Below are 20,432 nucleotides of genomic sequence, written 5' to 3' on the forward strand. Positions count from 1 at the left end.
TTTCGCTACATTACCGATTACTTGGTTCACTTATATTTAAGTTAAGCTCAGCTTATGGCAAACAGCCAACTATTCCCACTATTCACTTGCTGAATCGTTATATCTTTAATGTTTGAGCAAAAAGGATCTTATCGTGAATTCACACTAACATTTGCGAATGAAAAAATGGCGGCTGTAGTTTTAAGTTCATAAATAACAGTCACATTAAAATGTATGTAGACAGTATCTAGGTAAATAAGTGTTTTTAACTTAAATATAAGTCCGTTGAGGAGGACCAGTCTAATTTTAGAATTGTTTCCCTTCAAATCGTTTCCTTTGATTGCTAAAACAGTAATTTGTAAAACTTCTGCGAACAAACGGATTCCTAACTCAATACGTTCAAGATCCAAAAAGAACAATAGGGTAATGTCCAGGGTCGAAATAATGAAATAATATTTAGTCCGCTTTTTAGATAATCAAAAAATATTGGATACGTATTTTTTCTTTTTTTAATTAAACATAAAATGACAAAGATAATACACTTCAAAAATTAGGAGTGGGGGCCTTTTACGTCACAGTGTCCTGAAAATTGTAGCAACTTGTGACGTCACACTCAACTTTAACACGCTATATCTTAACAAGTTCTGATCCAATTTAAAAAAGAAAAAATACGTATCGCTTAATTTTGGACAATCTACAAGACGGACTAATTATTATTTTTTTAGGAAACTAGCCTATTGTTTTTTTTTCATCAAGTTTACGCGTGTAGGCCCATAAAGTAATAAATTGACCAAAAAACTTTTTCGATGAAGATTAAAATGCAAAAGAGGTATCAAGTATTCCGTTGATGTCTATGCTACCTGTTTCCGGTTACGCCCTGATGAATCAAGCTTTTAAAAATGGCGACTAATATTGAATGACCTAAGCATGACAATTGACAATGGTTCATCAGGTTCTGAATAATTTTAGCACTGTTGCCTTCCTGCCTTGGATGATATTTCAATTATTAATTAAGGCATAATTCATAGTAGCTAGATTGGGTTTTTATGATATTGTCAGTTTTACTGGAGTCTAATCACAAGTCGTATATTTCTAATAATAGACGGCAAATTAATTGGAGGAACCATTATACGATAATTACGCACAGACTGGCCGATACAGAGACAATTGCAAACAATTACCTATGGGAACGAAAACATGACTATGGAATTAATTGATGTTTAGAGGTTATAAAAAGATTTGTTTCGATTAATATGACTTTTTTTAGTTAATCAATTGTACTTTTTAATCATATTTATCAATGAACAGAGAAAACATAAAATCTATAAAAAGTGGCGGGCTTCGATAAGGTATCTTTCCAGTCATAAAAAGAACATGTATATGTAGGTAATACGTAATGTTTCTAAAATAGGCCGATAGCCATATCGCATACCCTTTTTATTAAGATAAAACTTATTCATAGCAAATGATTATTCCACAAATTATCAATTTCTAAAGAAAAATCTAAAATCTTTAAAGTAAATTCAACCTAAATATTTTCATTATAGAGTGTATATTCGCTTGCGCAGATTCTAAAGTGATTTCAAGCACATAGGCCTATTCGATTCAATAATCCAGTACTTTAAAATGACCTAGAACATCGTTTTACGTTATCTGTGCGAACTAAATCGTTTGAGTATTGCTTTGATCTTCTTTGAAAGGTTTGTATTTATTATTGTTATACTTTTGGAGGAAGTGTTGTTTATGATTCTGTGCTTTTAAAGTAAATTTGCATGACGACTGATGTTTCTTACTACATCAGTTTCATATTTGACGGCGCGATGCCAGAGTTGAGCAATTGGCTGCTAATCGAGAGTTTCATCGTTACTTTGAAAATCGTATGAACCTATTCTTCTTTTAAATCCAACTTTTTGATTTCCAAACTTGACGAATTTCTCAATTCGACTATGCAAACCAGACTTAGATAAAAGCTTAAAAACGGCTTAATTTTATGACGGCGTATGATTTTTTCATCTATCTTTGTAATAACAACTTAATAATTGCGGTCAATATTGGAACATTTGTCATCAAGTGATTCATAAGTCCTGAATGAATAAAGAGATATATTTAAACACTGTCTAGGAACAGCACAGGACATCATCAACATGCTTCCTGCAATCCTGTTTCCGCACCGAGATGTGCTTGCTTTGACAAATTATGTCATAAATCTTGTACATTACGATTTAATATTAATAACGTAACGTACGAATAAAGTATTTAAACTGCATGCTCCAACCTCTTTTCGAACGAACATTTAAAAATGACCGTTATCTATGGTCAGATTGTATCGTTCCATTCATAAAGCGGACATTAAAAAGTATTTCGGCTTTTATAAGACATAACATCGCATATTAGTCATAATTAAATGATTATCAAAACACAAATATGTTGATTATAAATGAGGATAAAATCTTAATTGAACTATTCAGTATTTAGTGTATAACGACCAGAATTAGCTGGATGAGATGCGCTGTTTATGATAAAAAAGTCAGATTAAGTATTCGATCTTTGAAAAAATGCCAATGTAAGCTGAACTATTAAATGCGGCTTTCAATAACCGATCCGGAGATTGCATTTTGACATTAAGTAGTTTTACATACATTAATAGGTATTTCAGATTTCGATATCTCATCGAAAACCAACGGTTAGATCAGTTATAGAATGACCGTAAATCACATAGATTTGCCACAAGTTAAGCTCTTCTTACACCGGTTATTACCAGCTCAGACAAAGATCCAAATTTTATCACAGCTCAAGATACGATGGTTATTCACAAGTCTTGTATGAATCGTTTATTAATAGCTGTTTCGGGAAATCCAGTCTTATAAACAAAGACCAGTATTCATTGAAAGCTTATACAGTACTGAGAATGTGTTATCATAACAGAAGTGACGCATCCGACTAGGTAACGTATGAGACAGGGTTCCTAGTTCAATGAGTAAGCGATATCAACTATTTACTTTTAAATGGGAGATATCTTTAAAACTCTTGTGTTTATAATAACATTCTCTTGAATAAATAATCACACTTAAATTATCAATGTAGCTTAGAATCACAAAATATGATTGGCGCAGAAAAAAGTGAAGAAAAAGCTGGGGTTGCCATATGAATTCCATCAAGCAGGAGGCAGTGTTGAGCCCTAAAAACTTATTTCTAATAGTTTCATTCAAGATCTTTAAGTAAAGTAAGCTGGAGAGAGCATTGGCAATAGGTAATCACCGCTTGTTTATTTACTAGACACTTGAGTACTTTGACATGTTAAAACCATGTACTTTCCTCACGTTCTTTGTCATTTACTAAACAAATAGTCAGCCTACTGCCTGTAGACTCTCTCGAAGACGCATGTAAAAGTAGCTGTATCCACAATGTTTGGTTGCATAATGTAAATGAACTTTATGTGAAAGCAATGCTTAATGATAGACTGCCACCATATCGCTCCTAAGACCAATCAAGGGATATGAATGCAATGTCTTCCTGTCCACCGTTTAAAATCTCTTTTGATAACATTTATTTAAATTGGCAACATTGTAGTATCTGTCACACAGTTCCAAATTTAAAATAAATAACCATTGTGTGTTGATTTTGTTTTTCTCATAGACATAATATTAGTAAACAGGACTGCGCACCTAAACCCAAAAAACGAGCCGAGTGAAACAGTTAGTACGGAGGCTGTCTGTCCCTTTCTAATAGGGTGACTATGAGATTAAGCTATGTGAGACAAATCCGAATTTACATCTATGGTTTTTCTACAATTAGCAAGATCTGAGTAACCTAGATCTATTTTTATCTAGGTTAATGAAAATTACGCGTGCGATGTTCCGACACCAATAAATCACTGTACATATAATTTTATAGGAACGTCAAAAGCGTTAAATGAAACGGTGATCGTAACATATTTAATGTTACAATCACATCGTAAATTCTGCGCTATCTGTTAGGCTGTCATTACTGTCAAACAGTCTGCTCATTGTCAACATGCGAGATACAGTTCAAAAGTAGCTGTCTGTGGTTACTTCAAAGATTCGTCGCTGTTTCGTTTCACGTAGTTATAAGTATAACTGACCATCCTAAAATAATACTGTTATGTAGGTCATGCAGTCTAGGCGATATGAGATATTGGTGTTCGAGGAAAGTCGAAAGGGCGTAAGTTAAGTCTAAAATAAGTCTCATGTTATTGTGAGCTGTCAAAGAGGTAGTATTTCGTAGCGTATTGAAATAAATTCTCCAATAGTTTGAGAGATTTTGGATTTCAAAAATGGAACTCTGGCGGAACCGATAAATATTTTTGCTTCCGGAAAATAGCTAAACCATAGATATCGTAAAATAAATAAAGAGGATAATGAGTCAGGTGTACCGTACTGAATGGTTTGTTTTATGAATGGGTCATGTAACAGGAAAACTATCAGAGATCAATAATTCTATTCAAATTTCAGATGGTCACTAAGCAAAAACATCGGTAACGTTAGGTAAACCACGGGTGTAAGAATTGAGGAAGTTATTGTGCCATGAAATCATGGTACCTATGTCACGTCAAAAATTTTCAGCAATTAAATATTTAGTTTTAGTTTATCACCGGACCTTACCTATATACCTATTAATACCACAGTTTTCTGTGTGAATTTAAAACTAGAACTTCATTTCGTGCTCCAAGATGTCACGCACTTGTCAAATGGTCACTCTGACAGTTGACATTTGGCCATTTATTCCATACATCACGAGATAATTCTAAAAAAATCATATTTCAAAATAAGCCCATACAAAGACTAAAACAACAGTTGTGTCTTGTCATCACACAACATCGCACAATACAAGATATGTATGTATTGGACAAGAGCAACGGCTTACACCTGACTCATTTATTATAACAGCTAGTTTTAAGCATTTATTAATGACCCATTTGTCATTCCTAATGAAACTGTTGGTTAAAATTAGTTCAGATTTCTCACAGTTGAATTTCCAACCGTTTGCTCTCAAGAATAAAGTCTGATATTGCATGTGGATTTAACGTGAGGATTTCATATTTATATTATGTTAACATTCCAGTCGTCCGATAGATTATCTAGTGGAAATTCTTGCGCTGTCTATTTTGCAATATGAACAATATTAACATGGAAATGTTGGACGAAGATATTTGCATTTCCATTCGTCATGTCTTGCGAAAGCATCTTCAGGCATACAGGTTTGTAAAATATGAAGCTGCACGTTTTCTTTACATAAATGAGTTTCAAACTAGGCTTAAATGAAATCATAAACATTACAACCCAAAAATTCTGGTCGAATACCCGATACAAAATAACATAAAACAGACGTATCCGAACGCATTCGAAAATTAACACTGCTATTAAAAAAGCAATTGAATATCGTTCAGGAACTAATGCTCACCGCCTCTAATGTAATTCTCTCACCAAACATTTCTTTTAATCCTAAACGCAGCTGCATAGTTTATTTATACTGGCTACAACCCGTTTCGTTTATCTGTGCACTTGGGTTGCCAGAATACAGAAATATCCTTTTTTCTGAATGTTTCTAAAATTAGGACATTTGAAAAGCATATGCTTTATTCCTTAGGATCGAAATATTAAATTGGCTTGTATTATAGACATTTTATGTACACATGAATAACGAATATAATGATATTTAACTTTAACTTTCAAAAGGCCTTTAATATCCCTAATGGATACCTTTTACTTAATTACGTAACACAAGTATTTTGACTCAATTAACTTAATTATGACGACGACCGGTATTCCGATAGATGTTTTCAGCATCAAAGGAACCGCAATGGTATTTAATGATAATTATTAAATCATTACTGAGACATTAAGGTCAATGGCCTTATCTTCAAGATTCCATTATTCGATCTATTTAAGTACATTACTATAATAAATACATAATCTGGTATTGCTTACGTTATTTGTAGTCTACCAACAATAAGATCAGAAATAAATAATACCTATTTATTCTCTACTTCCGAAAGTATTTCTTCAAATATATTTTTTGCTCCACACGTTCGGGGGGTCCTTGCACCTGGCAACACCGCCTGTCTATCGTCTACTTTAATTGATACACAGCCCGCATTCCGTAAGCTTTATTGGACTCATTCGAAGGATATGGGCAATTCTCAAAGATTTTTTATAGTTAACCAAACGCATTTGTACTCTTTGAATAGTTTTATAAAAAATACTGCCAACGGCTGTCTTTGCGATTAAGACGTAAAAAATGAAATTCCTTGCGACTTAGTAGACAACCATGTTATAATTTTAGATACTTAGTAGAATTCCAGTAAGTATCCACATACAACTGAAGAAAGGTGAAATAGCATAATATCATATTTAAAAAAAAAACGGGGAAAACACCGCTGGTGGTCTATAAGCGGAGTAATAAATTAAAATGGACATAATCGACTTTTATCACAGTTATTATTTTCGGGTTATCATCGTGAAGTGAGATATTTACAAAGTCTCTATGTCAAGATTACCTACAATAAGCATTTACTTCCATACTTACTTAGTTTTAAAATAATTAATGGCACACATTATTGTTTTAATTTATTATGTGATAAAAAATATTAATTGAATGTCTTATCTTTCGTTTAATTGTTTCTTAGAATAGATGAGGTTAAGTTTAATCTAAGTATGAAAACAATTTTATTGAATAACACAAACAGAATAAAATAATTACTTTTCAAATATAGAACAAATGAATGGGTCCTTGTATTAACGGTGAAAGAAGGTTTTCAATCTTCAAAAATAGTTTTAACGCAAAAAATAGTTTCCTTTTTTCCTTTATCAAGGAAATTAGCAAGGATAGTATAGGATAGTGTAGGAGTACAGCCTATCGAACTACTTTCGATAGCATTTATCCAAATGACGTCACGATGACGTAATCCACCAGCAGTTTGCGTCTAATGTTTATACATAAACTATGACAAAAGCTTACAATCTGACAAAGTGTTGTAATACCACACCATTACATATTTTTACTGACCGAAATTGTCCGTTCAAATTGCAACTGTGTAGCTCAGGATATAGAGTTCAAAATTGAAGAGTTGGTGTTAAGAATTGGAGTCGCCGGCGCCTTTGACCGAGAAGATAATATCTACGTGGAGCAGGTAAGCTTTATAGCTGCCCCCGCGCCCCGTGTTCACAGTGCCGCGCCAACAATCCTCCGTGTTGTTTTTCACACGAGAAACAAACATTACAGTCCCTAGTGGATTTCAAAGAGAAAGATGTAAGCTGACTGTCAAAATGGTGGCACTTAAGCAGTTTGGATGAACAATAACGGTAATCATACATCGTACAGGTTTTTTGACGATTTAATCTTGTTAATGAAATACCTACTTAAATTGCGAGTGTTCATAGAAAAATTTGCATAATTTTTGAAGCTTCTTTGGCCCTAATGTCATAGGAGCAAATTGAAAGAGGTTTGTTTAAATTGAGTAGGCGTTTCTAAGATTTCAAATCACAAACATCTTTCAGGTTTGTGATACCAGCCAGAGACAAAGCATCAACTTAAAACAGCCCACGCATTCGTCTCATTCATTTGTTTTTTTAACAAAATTGCGGGAAAAGGTCTCCAAAAAGCAGGTTCCATATCTAGATGACTCTCTGAACTTGTGTTTCATTTTAATCTACTGAAGATTATCACTTAACTCGTCCTGCTTAGTTAGTTTTTTGACACTCCACTTCATTCACAAACCAAATGGTGCTAAAAAAATAACTAACAAGTTAAGTGATACCATGAATGTGTTTCGAACCGGATTGTCGCTAGTGTGAGACAGACTTTACTATCAAATATGCACATCTTTCTTAAGCGCACTTTAAACTTAAATGGCTGTGATATTCATCCAAGTTGAACTTTAACGACTTCAAAACTTTATGCTTTCAAAAACTTTGAAAATTATTTGCGCATTTTATTTCTGTGAGAGATATTTCCTGTGCGATCCATAGACTGCAAAAATAAGGTCATTAGTTGCAGCATAGACAATTTTTGCATTTTTTATGCTAACCAGGCAATGAATTCAACTAATCATGCAGACATGCAGCAATGTTAATATCAAGCTGTCAACCAGTATCGTTAAAGGATACTTCCGTAAACTTGAACCGAATAGGGCAGCCAGTAGCAACTGCAGCAAGTCATGTAACACACTTCTTTGTGCTGGCTTCATTACGGATATTGTCCCGCGTTTAATCAGACCCGATTCAAAGTCTGACTGACACAAAGGAGGCTTTACACGTACGTTACGTACGTTGATTAATGTGCTTGTGTGTATAATAACTTTGAATAGACATAGAATGGATATTACAGACAAAGTAGAATCAGGAAAATAAAGGATCAAATCTTCTGCCTCCAAAAATTTACATGTTTTTTGAAGAATCCCTACAAATACATGGGGAAATCCGGACATGAAGGAGTTCGTTATAATTATTCCAGCCTCATTCCTCCATTGCATTAACACTCATTTCTCGCGATTGGATACACCATATCTCAAGCTAAGTGCATCTCAAATAGTTGCATTACTTTAACGACGCTTAGTAAGCAGTCCACACCCTCCCTACGTGACACGCCACCAGATCGAATGGAAAACTAGAGTTTTCAATCGACGCAGGCGCCGGTGAGATGAACCACATTCCTTAGCCAGTCTTTGTCATGTTAACCAAACAGAAGTCTCATTATTCTGTTATTTTAACTAACCGTAGAGCGCTCGAAGGACCACTTTGGACTCTAGAGTATTTTTTTAAATGCGTTTCTGGATCGTGTGTGGGACATTCATGTCCATATCGAATGTTACACGGAAGTATTAGCTTCCACGTACATTTGTACGTCAACTTTTTATATTACGAGCCTATTACACTACGAATGTGACATGTCAGAAGCCATTTGAATAAAATTATGAGTATTGAAGTCCGCAGTAGAAATATTTACAACATCGAGATATCGTAGCACATAAATATTATGGGTTTTGTGTGGTATTGTTGAAACAGTCGCAGGTCGACACGAAGGCGACCCCTCGCGCTATTGTGTCGGATCGACTAGTTTTTTATGCGCAAGCGCATCGGCATCGCCCACTCGAGTTTTTGGAATTCCGATAGCGGTCTCTCCCCGCGGCCGGCGGCCCCGGTTCATTCATAACCCGCCGTGATGCCTACAGCTTCTCTCACTAACTTTTAAAACGATCACATGTGTCCGTCAAACCGGAAACGTAAACGAAAACAAACCTATAATTGTTTTAGTTTCTATGTCTGATTTATTGTAGACAGAAAAAAACAAACCACCAACGTCGCCGTCTTAATTCAAGTTAATTCCAAAGACAACTGAATATTAACCCACGTAGTTGTAAACAATATGCTCTCTAAAATAATTTATTAGCCTTTGTAATTGATGTAAACCAATTCATTAAGTAAATAAATTATTTTAATTCTTTAAGACCTTCGGTTTACTGCAAATGTTAAGTTTTTGTGAACAAATAACCTGCTTTAAAGTTCAATTAATTCAATAATTTCAAAACGTGTCGATCATTGACGTACATAGGTACCTAGTTATCATAATATGATATCTGCAAGATCTCCATACATAATATATCAACAAATATTTCCTCACTGCAACAAGAACAGTGTCTGATCACTTTTAGTTGCGTTTTGTGTTTACGTGATGGTCAGTCTTTTAACTTGTGAGAATAATCTACCGAGGAGAACAATGATAATTTCATTTTGCGTCCAATCTGCACGTTTCAGATTTAATTATTGCAGTAAATGTCTTTCAATGCTTCTTGGTTCAGATATCCACCAAACTTTTAGAATAGTACCTACTGCTTAAAAGTTATGGCCATAAAGCTTTCTGTAGGCGTTTATCGTATGTTTTTATGTAGGTCACGGATTATAAAGCAGTTTACAAACTATTATGAAACTTTAAGCTCCGTGCTGTATATTATGTTTGTGTGTTATGTTTTCACATACTCGACCACTTCTAATGGACTTCGATCTAGATTCTATCGTATTGTTTCTACAATAAAATATAATTGAAACTTGTTTCAGGCATTTAATTAACGTAAAAAAGAACAACTAGGTAAATAAAGTGCTTGCACAAAAAAGATCTCGATCAAGGTTCTCGGCATAAAGTTGAGTATAAAAGGAGGTACTATTCAAATTAGTAATGCAAGTAGGTAAACGTTGGTAAGTTTTAAATGTCGAGTGTCAACGCATGATCAAAGAGTTTAAGGTTGGCTGGTCACAAATGCGGTTATTATTATGCTAGTCAAGTAATGACCATAAATATTTCTGTAGCCACTTCTGTTTCCAACAAAGGTGTCTTTGACCGCAGAAAATAATGCACCGCTCAGTTGTTTTAATTACCTACCTATATCACTTTTTTCATCTCATTGGTATGCTCCGAAGATAATACAGTAAAGAGGCGGAATAAGCAAGACAAATGAGGGCATTGCAATTTGGTATTTAACTTAAACCTCCATAAAATATCCAAGAACCTTAATCACGACTACATTCCGGTACAGGTTCAAGGCTCGACGTTTCAAAATGACTAGACTAATTTGACGTGTTACCTAGCCACGGCAGAGTTCACAGCAACAATTAACAATGTGCAGTGGCGTTATGGTGCAGGGGTGATCGTCCAAGCACTCTCACGGCATAATAATTACGGGGCGCGTGAACCACTCGTCGCAGTTTATAGGCCGGCTCGGCCGCACAGCCTGCCCTCCCCCCTACCCCTCATCTCGCCGCCCGCTGGACCGCATTCCGCTCCCATGCGACTGCGTCCTGCATCCTCCTAACTCCAGGACTCTCCAAAATGTCATGTTTTTATTAATTTCGCTGATAGTAAGTGACTGCGGTTGTTCGCTTTATTAGAGCTCATTAGTGAACTTTCGATGGCTGATCGAAAAGCTTTGCAGTTGTCCGGTGTCCTAGATTTTAGATAACTAACAGCATTGGTAGCTCAATTGAAAATTTCTTTCATCTTTTTGATGAAGATCTCTTAGCTTTGGATCAGAAAAAACATGCCGACTTTCTCTTAATTAAAACGTAGAATTAAATCGTAATTTAATCAGACCATGAAATAAAGATGTGCTGGAGTTAGACAGCCAGTCAGAAAAATGTCACTAAGCTCAACTTTTTACACCGGAACATGAAGGTGTCCATTATCAACATCGATTACAAAATCGGGTGTCCATCACAATGTAGAGTCATCGCGGTCATTTCACACGCTTATTGCCTATTCCATTAACTAAATCAGACGATGACGAATCGACCACTAAATCGAGATTATAATCATTATACGATCTCGCGGGCTTACATTCTAAACGAAGAATCCGTGAAGCGTCGGAATGCACGGAATCGATTCGAACTCGTTTTGTTTTCGCCACGTCATAACTCGATGTTCGATCTCGACCTGCACGAACCCGTTCGTGCTCGAATATTGAATCGATATAGTTTTCCAATTTGGTTTAACGGGAGACAATGTAACGTTGTTGATACAACACAATGGGTCAAAGGCGCCTTGTATTTTCACACTATTTCCAAATTGACGTGTATCGTACCGTTTACGGTACGAATCGAATTGAGTCAAGTTTCCCATGACTAAAAGAAAGGCAATAGTTCCGTCTCACATAAATGGCGCATTTAGCAATAAAATTGTCTGCAAAACCTTCATGCAACTTGTTTTAGTTCCTATTTGTTTTCAAACTAAAAAAAACAAAAATGCAAAAAAGCAAGTATCTGCATAAAATACATGTTAGAAATTACTTTAATATAATATTATTCATACTTAACACTCAAGCATATTATTAATTCGAAGGAAACTGAAACTAATACGAGACATAAAACGAAGGATCGACTCGGCTGAATGTAATTAATTAATACTTTTGCATTGCAAATAAGTGGCCATAGTGACGCCCTGTCCGTCCATGTGTTGTCGATGGCACCGCTAATGTGGCGCGAAAGTTCTGTTTTGACGTTTAAATTCTTTTTTTGAAACCGACAGATCATTGCATTTTTTTTTGAGTTGCTCAAAAAGGTTCTAACGGTAATTTCTGCCTATGGAAATTCGAAGTTCTGTTTTTAGGTTTATTCACCACAAAAACTACTACTATTGAGAATTGAAAATTTTATGGCATGCAGCACAATAAGTACTAATGCAAAATATTGATTCATCTATTCAATAACACTTTGCTTTTATTGCTGTTTAATGCGAAATAACAGGCTTAAAGTAATTAGCTATTGAATTTGAAAGGTGTCACCTTTATACATAAAATCCAAAGCACAGTAAAGTCAGGCTTTGATAGCTTGTCAAGCAGATAAATGATTTTAATGCCTATGCTTTTTTCTCAATTTCGAAAGTTAGTACCAATACCTAATGTGCAATTAAATGGAAAGTATAGAATATTAAAACTTTCATACAACTGTTAAACACATTACTAAACCTAACTTTATAGCCTCCTATCCAGTTTCTTATCCGCTTCATATAAACCTTTGCCATAAAACTGTTAAAACATCGTTTATTTTAAACAAACACTGCAATTGAGAAATACCGACAAAGGGTAGGTATTATTTATGTAATCTACGTTTATCGAAGAGCCTCGATAGTGTAATTAAGATAAAATCTCAATAATTTATTCGGCAAACGGTTTGTGCAAGTGTTATCTGTTAGCAACTGAATAAAATGCAACTTTTATGGTCATGACAACGCGTTTTTTTTTTAAAAAAAAAACGTTATAGATAATCAAAATTTTAGGACAGGGATGACATTACATGCACATTATTTGGAAAACTTGCTCTCTATTTGCTTCACAAATAATCATAAGTACTCAGCATCTGCGTCATAAACGGTGGGGTCAAGTTGCATCTCAAAAACGCTAAATATTCACCTAAAATTCAAATGCACGTAAACAAGGCTTTCCTCGAAACGCACACAAAAACAAATTCCAATTCATACTTCTTACATTTATTTAATTTGAATAAACGATTGGTAACATCAGTTTTAAATATCGAATGCACATTTTTTGCGGTCGGCGGGCCAGTGCTTCGACCGGCGCGCCGCGGACCGGTCCGGTGGAACGGCGACAGGTCGGCACCTGCGCCGCGCGTGGAATGTCCGTTCGCGAATTAAAAACCTTTGAGATACTCTTATTTAGTTGCGGACAATGACGATTTTCCGGATTACAGCTAATTACCGAGAGTTTTTATCTTTTACATTAAACGTGTATCGCATTTTAATGAGCTCGGTGGCCAATTAAAGAAATGAAACCTTTTTTTACTTTGTCGTTGTTAATCAACCTATTAAGTCACATTTTCAATAAAGAAACCCCTTACATGCTACTTATAATACAGAAAGATAGACTTCATATAGTGTTTCAGGCCAAAATTATTCCGTTACAAAAACCTACAAGGTATGGTAGGATGAGGGAAGTTTTGTGCCAGTAACAATACAAACCTACGACTCTACCGCCTGTTCCAACAATCCCATATACTTAAGTATTTTTCCAAACACTGATTGAAAACACTTTATTGATAAATACCGACCAATTGAACATTTAAGTTCATTGACAAAACATTCCGAAACTAATGAACTGTTTATAGACGCAATCAACATTCGGAATGCAAATTGTTCCGCAAGGTCAATTTAGGAGGCAAACGCTCTAATAGACGATTGAAAGCATCTAAAATTTATACCTATCAATAGCTTTTTCAAAAGCTCGTTGTTTTTATTTCCAATCTATTTGCACGAATACCTAGGTTCTTACTCTTGCACGGGCGGTATTGTATTATTTTTGTCGCAAATACCGCATAGCAACAACCGACCCTCAATTTGTCGAACGATGCCGAAGACGAAGTCCCGTGACGAACAATGTATATTTTTGCACAACTATGCAATATGTGCCATTGAAATGAAAGATGCATCGACATATATTATGATGCTTTGTCCGTTTCCGTTTGGGAACTATATTTTTTGTCACCAAAATTTATATTTGTCATCAAGTTGTATCACCTAATAAATAGATCTATCGCCACGAAATATTTTCGTTCTCAGATAAACAAAGAGTGTTCCCAGGTATGAATTAGCAAATTATTGTTAATATAATGTGTAAAATATGAGATGGATTACCAATAAAATTGTAGTGCATTACATGAATATAAACTTCGTTCTTATAATAATAGTTTTATTACTTAAATAATAGCTTGGTGCTCAAAATGGTAGATCTGTCACCAAATAAATCGATTAATCGATCCCTGACTGCGACTCCTTTTTATTTGTTATTTTGTCACCAATACAGTAGTTACATTTTATTTCGTTCAGTTATTAAAATAATGTATTCGTTACCAATTTAATACATCAGTTTATAATTTTAATAAAAATATGTTCAAAGGGAAGAGGAAGGGAAGGGAGACAAATTGGCGCGCTTTCGGGCCTCAACTAATGGGTTGTAGGTTGGTTGTAGGTACGATCATACGATGCGGGGCGCGGGCAGTGAGATTTTTAACAATAAATATTGATTATTTTGACTTTGATTAATTGTTTTATTTACTATTCAGCTAGAAATTTAATTTAAATATATTTATACTACCTGTGGAAACTAAAGCCCTTGGGGGGAGGCACATGGCCAGTTAAGTAGTAGACTCTTTTGGTTGAAATGATGATGACGACCACCCTACATTTTTAGACCTTCATGAAATTTTCTAGTGATATAATATATGATTTATTGGTGATCTCTTTAAATTAGTTTGCTTAAATACTATTAGGACAAACCTATTATAATACATACAAAATCATTTATTTGGTACTTGACCCCATATCTCCATGATTTTCGGTAATTTATTGTGGAAATGATTTTATATTGTTTGGTGACTACATTTGGTGACAAATCTACTATTTTGAGGGCAAACCCTATTATTTAAGAAACACAAAATGAATTAAATTGGTGACAGCTTAAATCATACCCTTTCCGTTTTAACGGCCGATCTTCCCAGAAACGACCTTCTACGCATTCCTTTGAAGTTGCACTCCGAATCAGCTGGGTGTTCTGTAAAAATGTTGCTAGCTAACTTTGTAGAAAAATTGGAGCTAAATATAAAAGTAGTTCACGGACGTAGGCAAATACTATAAAATAAATAAAACACCACGTGATCTTCGCGATGTGCCTTCTGCATGCATTGCGCTTACGTCATACTCGACCTCCATAGCTCCGTAGTTTCGACAAGCTTTGGTCATACGTCTTCACAGAATTTAACGATCTAGTACAACGTTTTATCCATCTTTCCGATATGATGCTATTTTATTTATTGAATTGTGGCACTTCACAGCTGCGCAAGCGATCATTACTAAAATAGACAATCCCACAGGGATCACCCTAAACTTCAATCATTAGAGGTAGGTAGGTATAGAATATCCCAAAGCTTGTCAATCGAACATCCAAATAATAAAAATCAGCAAAAAAATTAATACGCAGCATCCTGTTTCCCTATCCGAGCCTAATTACAAAATAAGAGGTTATGGAACGCGACATAAAAGGTCTGACATTCCCTGTGACTGATGGAGTACCATTCAACCGACTTGATTGAAAGGGTACACTATGAAAGCCCGAATAATGTCGGCATAATGGGATTTCTTCTTCAGGTATGTGCTAATTCGCCAACGGGGTAAGGCCTTTATGTTTTATTTTTCCTTTTGGAACGGGCAATTTGTACAGCGCATTGAAATATTTTTACAAGAACAATTAAAATTATTTTAAAATTAAGTAATGACAATAATTTAAACAGCTTTGTTAGGTTCTTTTTCGCCATATTTTGGACAATCTCAATTTTGAATTCTTAAAAAAAATCTCTATGTCAACCGACGGAGGACATAACCACATAAATTTAACTTTTGCTACATATCATCGTAACGTATTTGAAGTTATGAAATAAAATATTGACGTCGAAGTTTTCCGGTGAAACTTGAACTGATAAATTAGTAATCACTTGGACTTTAATCAATGAGGCTGAAGCCAGGCCGTGGGTTGTCGACCTTAAGCCCGTGTTTACTCAATGCGCAGCCGACTTGTCAACCAGTCCTCCCACTGAACGATTTTTTATGCCATTCCAAACATTCAGATAGGTGAGAGTTCCTCGGTAGTTTTCTAAGTAACTACGTTAGATCCAATGAATGTTTTTGTTAGAAACCAACTATATAAAAAAAATGTTTTGATGCCTTCCGCACATGTGTTCGGGTTTGGAGTTTTTATTTAATTGTTCCTACTAATATGTATCAAGTAAAAGTAAATGTTTAATGCAGCAATATTACTAAGTTACTTTCACTTGAAATCAAGTTGAAATAAAATAATGTTAGCAACTTAACAACACACATAGTTCCTTTTTACATTAATTTCTCATCTTTCCGTAAAACATGCGAAGTCTGTTGTAATAACTTAATGACAGGTTAAACATAACATTTACTTAGCTCATAAATATCACAGATTTATATCATCCTACGTAATTGACCATAAATGACAAAACCTTTTATAACATAATTCATAATATTTAAACAAATGTTTTTATTTAAATATGTATCTAAGATGCACTTTGGTCAGGTTTTGATTTGCTTAATGGATCAATTGGATTTCGAGTCGTTCTAAGTTCGTAGGACTTTCCCGTGGTCGGTGCTCGTTATCTTCAACTCCTGTGACAGCTTTGATAGATAGGTTAGTTTAGAAAATAAGTACCTAACCAAACAGGATACTCCAACCCATGATAACGACGTCCATCCTTATGACATTCTACACAACGAAGGCAAGGCTTATATTTATTTAAGGAAATTTGAGGCTACTGACCTTAATCTTACCGAGATTCCCGTGTACCCAGAATATTTTATGGCTTTTTTATTCAGTATGGGATAAAGTAACATTGTCCGACGTCAACTTCGTATTTCTGGTAATGCAATTTATTATTCTTGAACTGGTTGTTTTATGATCTGGAGTGCAATATTATATAAGATTTATTTGCCTTGTAGTAGTTTTAGAGCGTGAACTACATTATTGAAGATCTAAAACGGATGCTAGCCAAAAAAACATTGTTACAATGCAATAAACCATTGTATTCCTCTCAGTTATTCAAATTGCCTTCGTTCAAAGTTCCTTTGGGTTTTCAATATCTATATTCAAAACGTTGGTCGTGTACAGATGCCGGTAGTTGTCGCGACAAGTCTCCGTTAGAAGTCCCGGCGGTCGAGTATTGCATGCTAAACAACCGGCGACCAATGCAAAATACTTTGTAAAACCTGATACTACTGCGATGCCGGACGATCTATCAGACAGTAAGCCTTATTGGGAAACGTGGCGTCAACCTGCACTCTTAAAACGTAGTCTATCTTAATAGCGAGAACCCGTATCGCCTGATCTTGCCGCTTCGATTGAATTACCATTGGCGACGAATAAAATTTGCGTATAAATTATACACCGTGGCGAATTATGATTATCTTTAATAAGTTTGCATAGGGCAGAGTTGTTAAGACGTATTCCTGAATCAATTATGGCTGCACAAACACCAATTAGCGTTATTAGGTCGATATAAGACTTTGCTAGTTTCACGGGTAATGCGCTGGGTGTGGCGCAGTGGTTCATTAATAATGTATCAGTTTACAGTAACGAATGGGATGGGTCCTACTTCAAAGCGTAAATGCTCTCGCCGGTAAGAGGCGTGCGTGGTGGAAACTTATTAAATTAAACAATGTCTTATTATTTGCGCTCACTGAATGTTTACTGGGTTGAGTAACAACAATCATTATTATTTGGATGTTTAAATCGGTAGCACTTCGTGTTAACGACATTCGTGGGAAGGCACCAAAGAAATGCTCGTGCCAAATATCGTGTCCGTGACTGTAAATTTTCACGGAAAGATTCGTCGGCGATTATTCCAAAGAATGCGAGCGATGAGCATGCTTTCGAATGCCAAAAAAGGAGGATGTAATGACTGAATGGTGCCGTCGAGCCGGTCCAGCATAAAACATTTTTGGAAATGCAATCGATGTCTCGATATCTTGGAGCCTCGAATGTATATGTTATTTCTTAAATTCGAAGCCATATTTTCCTCAATCTCGACAATCATGAGGTCTCTCAAATTAATTTGATTACGGCGGCTCCTTCAGAAGTTTGGCGACGTTCATTAAAATACAGTACCATACACATCCAAATCAATTGACAACACTTATCGTAAAACCAACATGCGATAGCTTCAAAGAAGCTTTGTGGTTGTACGTTGTGTATTAAGCTTTCATAAATCCGAATAAACCTCTGAAAACCATGTCAAATCGCGTTTGAACCTTCCGCAGCAGTCGCCCACGCTTATTCCGCGTGCCATTACCTGCCTACTTGCAGTCAGGCTTTTAACTTAACTTAGTTTTCTGCCATTGACAAAGTGATTCGTTCGAATTTGAACTCTATTGTAAATGTCATTTTGGACGCAATCGTGGAAGAAGCGTTAAAGTTTTAAGCTAAATTTTGCTTCGCAGAAATGTCTATTTTATAACATTTAGTTGCAATGTAGGCATTTCACAACTCCGCCTAATGTATCAACTACACCCACACTGTACAAATTGTTATGGAAGATGTTTACTCTGCTTGTCCATTACGATGTCTTTTTATTAATGTTAATAATGCAATATCCGCTTAGTATTCGAAGATTTTAATGCTTATGCATTTGCCTATGCATGACACCTACCTGAATGTGTGGTCAGGTAATACACTTACACACCGCCTCTACAGTTAATGACTATGTGGCAAATTACAGGTTATGCTTATTCTTCTGCTTTTTCTGCAAGCTATGTAAGTACCTACCTACGTACAATCGTTATATTCACTTGCCTTTTACGTTCATATAGCTTCATTAAAAAGGCAATGAACACAAAGTTAAATTAGTCGCCGGCAGAAGTTTCTTGGATTATTAGCTTGGAAAAAAACCTGCTATCTTGTCTTGACTTGTTTGCGATCAGGTAAAAATGAGTTCAACGCAAAGGATTTTGAGTCTTTATTCTTTAAACAAAATAACAATAGCTTCTGTTCCTTTTTCTGTTAATTGTGGAGTTTTTACAAAAAAGGTTAGCGTTGGGCTTTATTAGGCTCCCAGGTTCGTGTAAAAATTTGCGCATTGTTCTTCCTAATCTCCTAAAACGGATTGGATAACGATCTACGAAGCTTTAGAACTATTTTAACAGGTAGGCTATAAGATGCTACATTGCTAAGAGTTCTATCTACTTCAATGTTTTTATTTACATGATGATGAACCGCAGGTGGGCGACTTACCTGTGGCTTTGTCGGCTTTTCAATGTATCGTACAAAGGTGGGTATAATTTTGTTTATCAGTACACATTGTTATGATAACGCAAACTGATAGACTGAGACACATGTTTTGCTTTGTCAGACTAATTCTGATTTATAAGCAAGTACTTTCAAGAAACGATTATGGATTGTCATTAGCCTGTAAAATTACTTAGTACTTACTTAGTGCATTTCTCTATACTACTTACCTACAAAGCTATCTGCTCTACTTTTTCTGTCTAGATAAAATGATTCGGTTGATTGTAGCAAACAATAGAGAGTATAATGACGACTCTACATACCTCTTCATGGAGGTGTATCGTAAGAAGGTATTCTAGTTTGTTATGACATAAAGCAATATAATCAACAATCGTATCATGCATTATCGTTTATCATTATCACATTCAGCTATGAAATAGCGCGTGATTCTCACCTGAGTTTGGTTGTGCTTGTAAGTCTACCGCCATCAACATTCCATTCTTTTCGAAGATTGTTTTCACATTTGCACAAGTTCCTTCAGAGTCAGCGGCAGATGCCACGGCTAAGAAACAAGAAGCCAACAGTAAATACAGAATTTGACTCCGCATTCTCAATCCGAAAATCGATTTTTTGTTAGGCGACAGTTTATCACAACAACACTCTCTCACAGCCATGGTCGCGACGATTGATTTGTGTGTGAAACGAGATACACTTTTATAAACGGTTCATAAATAAAAGTACGAGTAAATGATTTTTAATTTAAACTTAAATTGCGGTACTATACACGCCATACGCACGACACGCGACGATTCAACTGCGTACCATGATGGTCGCAGCTCGACTGCACTGGCCGACTGAAGTGAGCCGAAAGCGGCGAACTGGCAGCGCGGCCGCGCGGCGTTTCCGTTCTATGTTGTTTAATTAATTGCTGATAAAACATTTATAATTAGTGCATTTTAATGAATATTTTAAATTGGGAATTAAAATCAGTTTTTTATACTTATTTCATTTGCTTTGAGCTCCTTTTATTTTCCTTTGCCTTGGAAATTATTACTGAGCAACACTGATATTTTTTGGTGTAGTAATGTTCTCCCAGGTGATGGAGATTTCCATTGGTTAACTTGTTGGATGAATTAAT

At 35.5% G+C, this 20,432-nt stretch overlaps 1 protein-coding gene across 1 annotated transcript in view; it reads right to left on the reverse strand.

Annotated features, from left to right (window-relative positions):
- LOC124642958 (glypican-4) overlaps positions 1–20,160 on the reverse strand; it is an 86,224-nt gene extending 66,064 nt beyond the window's left edge. Inside the window, exon 1 of the mRNA XM_047181766.1 lies at positions 19,749–20,160. Coding sequence (XP_047037722.1) covers positions 19,749–19,968 — 220 coding nt within the window. The 5' untranslated portion in view covers positions 19,969–20,160. The remainder of the gene's footprint in view (positions 1–19,748) is intronic.
- Between the last annotated feature and the right edge of the window lie 272 nt (positions 20,161–20,432).

Source organism: Helicoverpa zea, chromosome 2, assembly GCF_022581195.2.
Source record: "Helicoverpa zea isolate HzStark_Cry1AcR chromosome 2, ilHelZeax1.1, whole genome shotgun sequence".
In the NCBI taxonomy this organism is placed as follows: domain Eukaryota; kingdom Metazoa; phylum Arthropoda; class Insecta; order Lepidoptera; family Noctuidae; genus Helicoverpa; species Helicoverpa zea.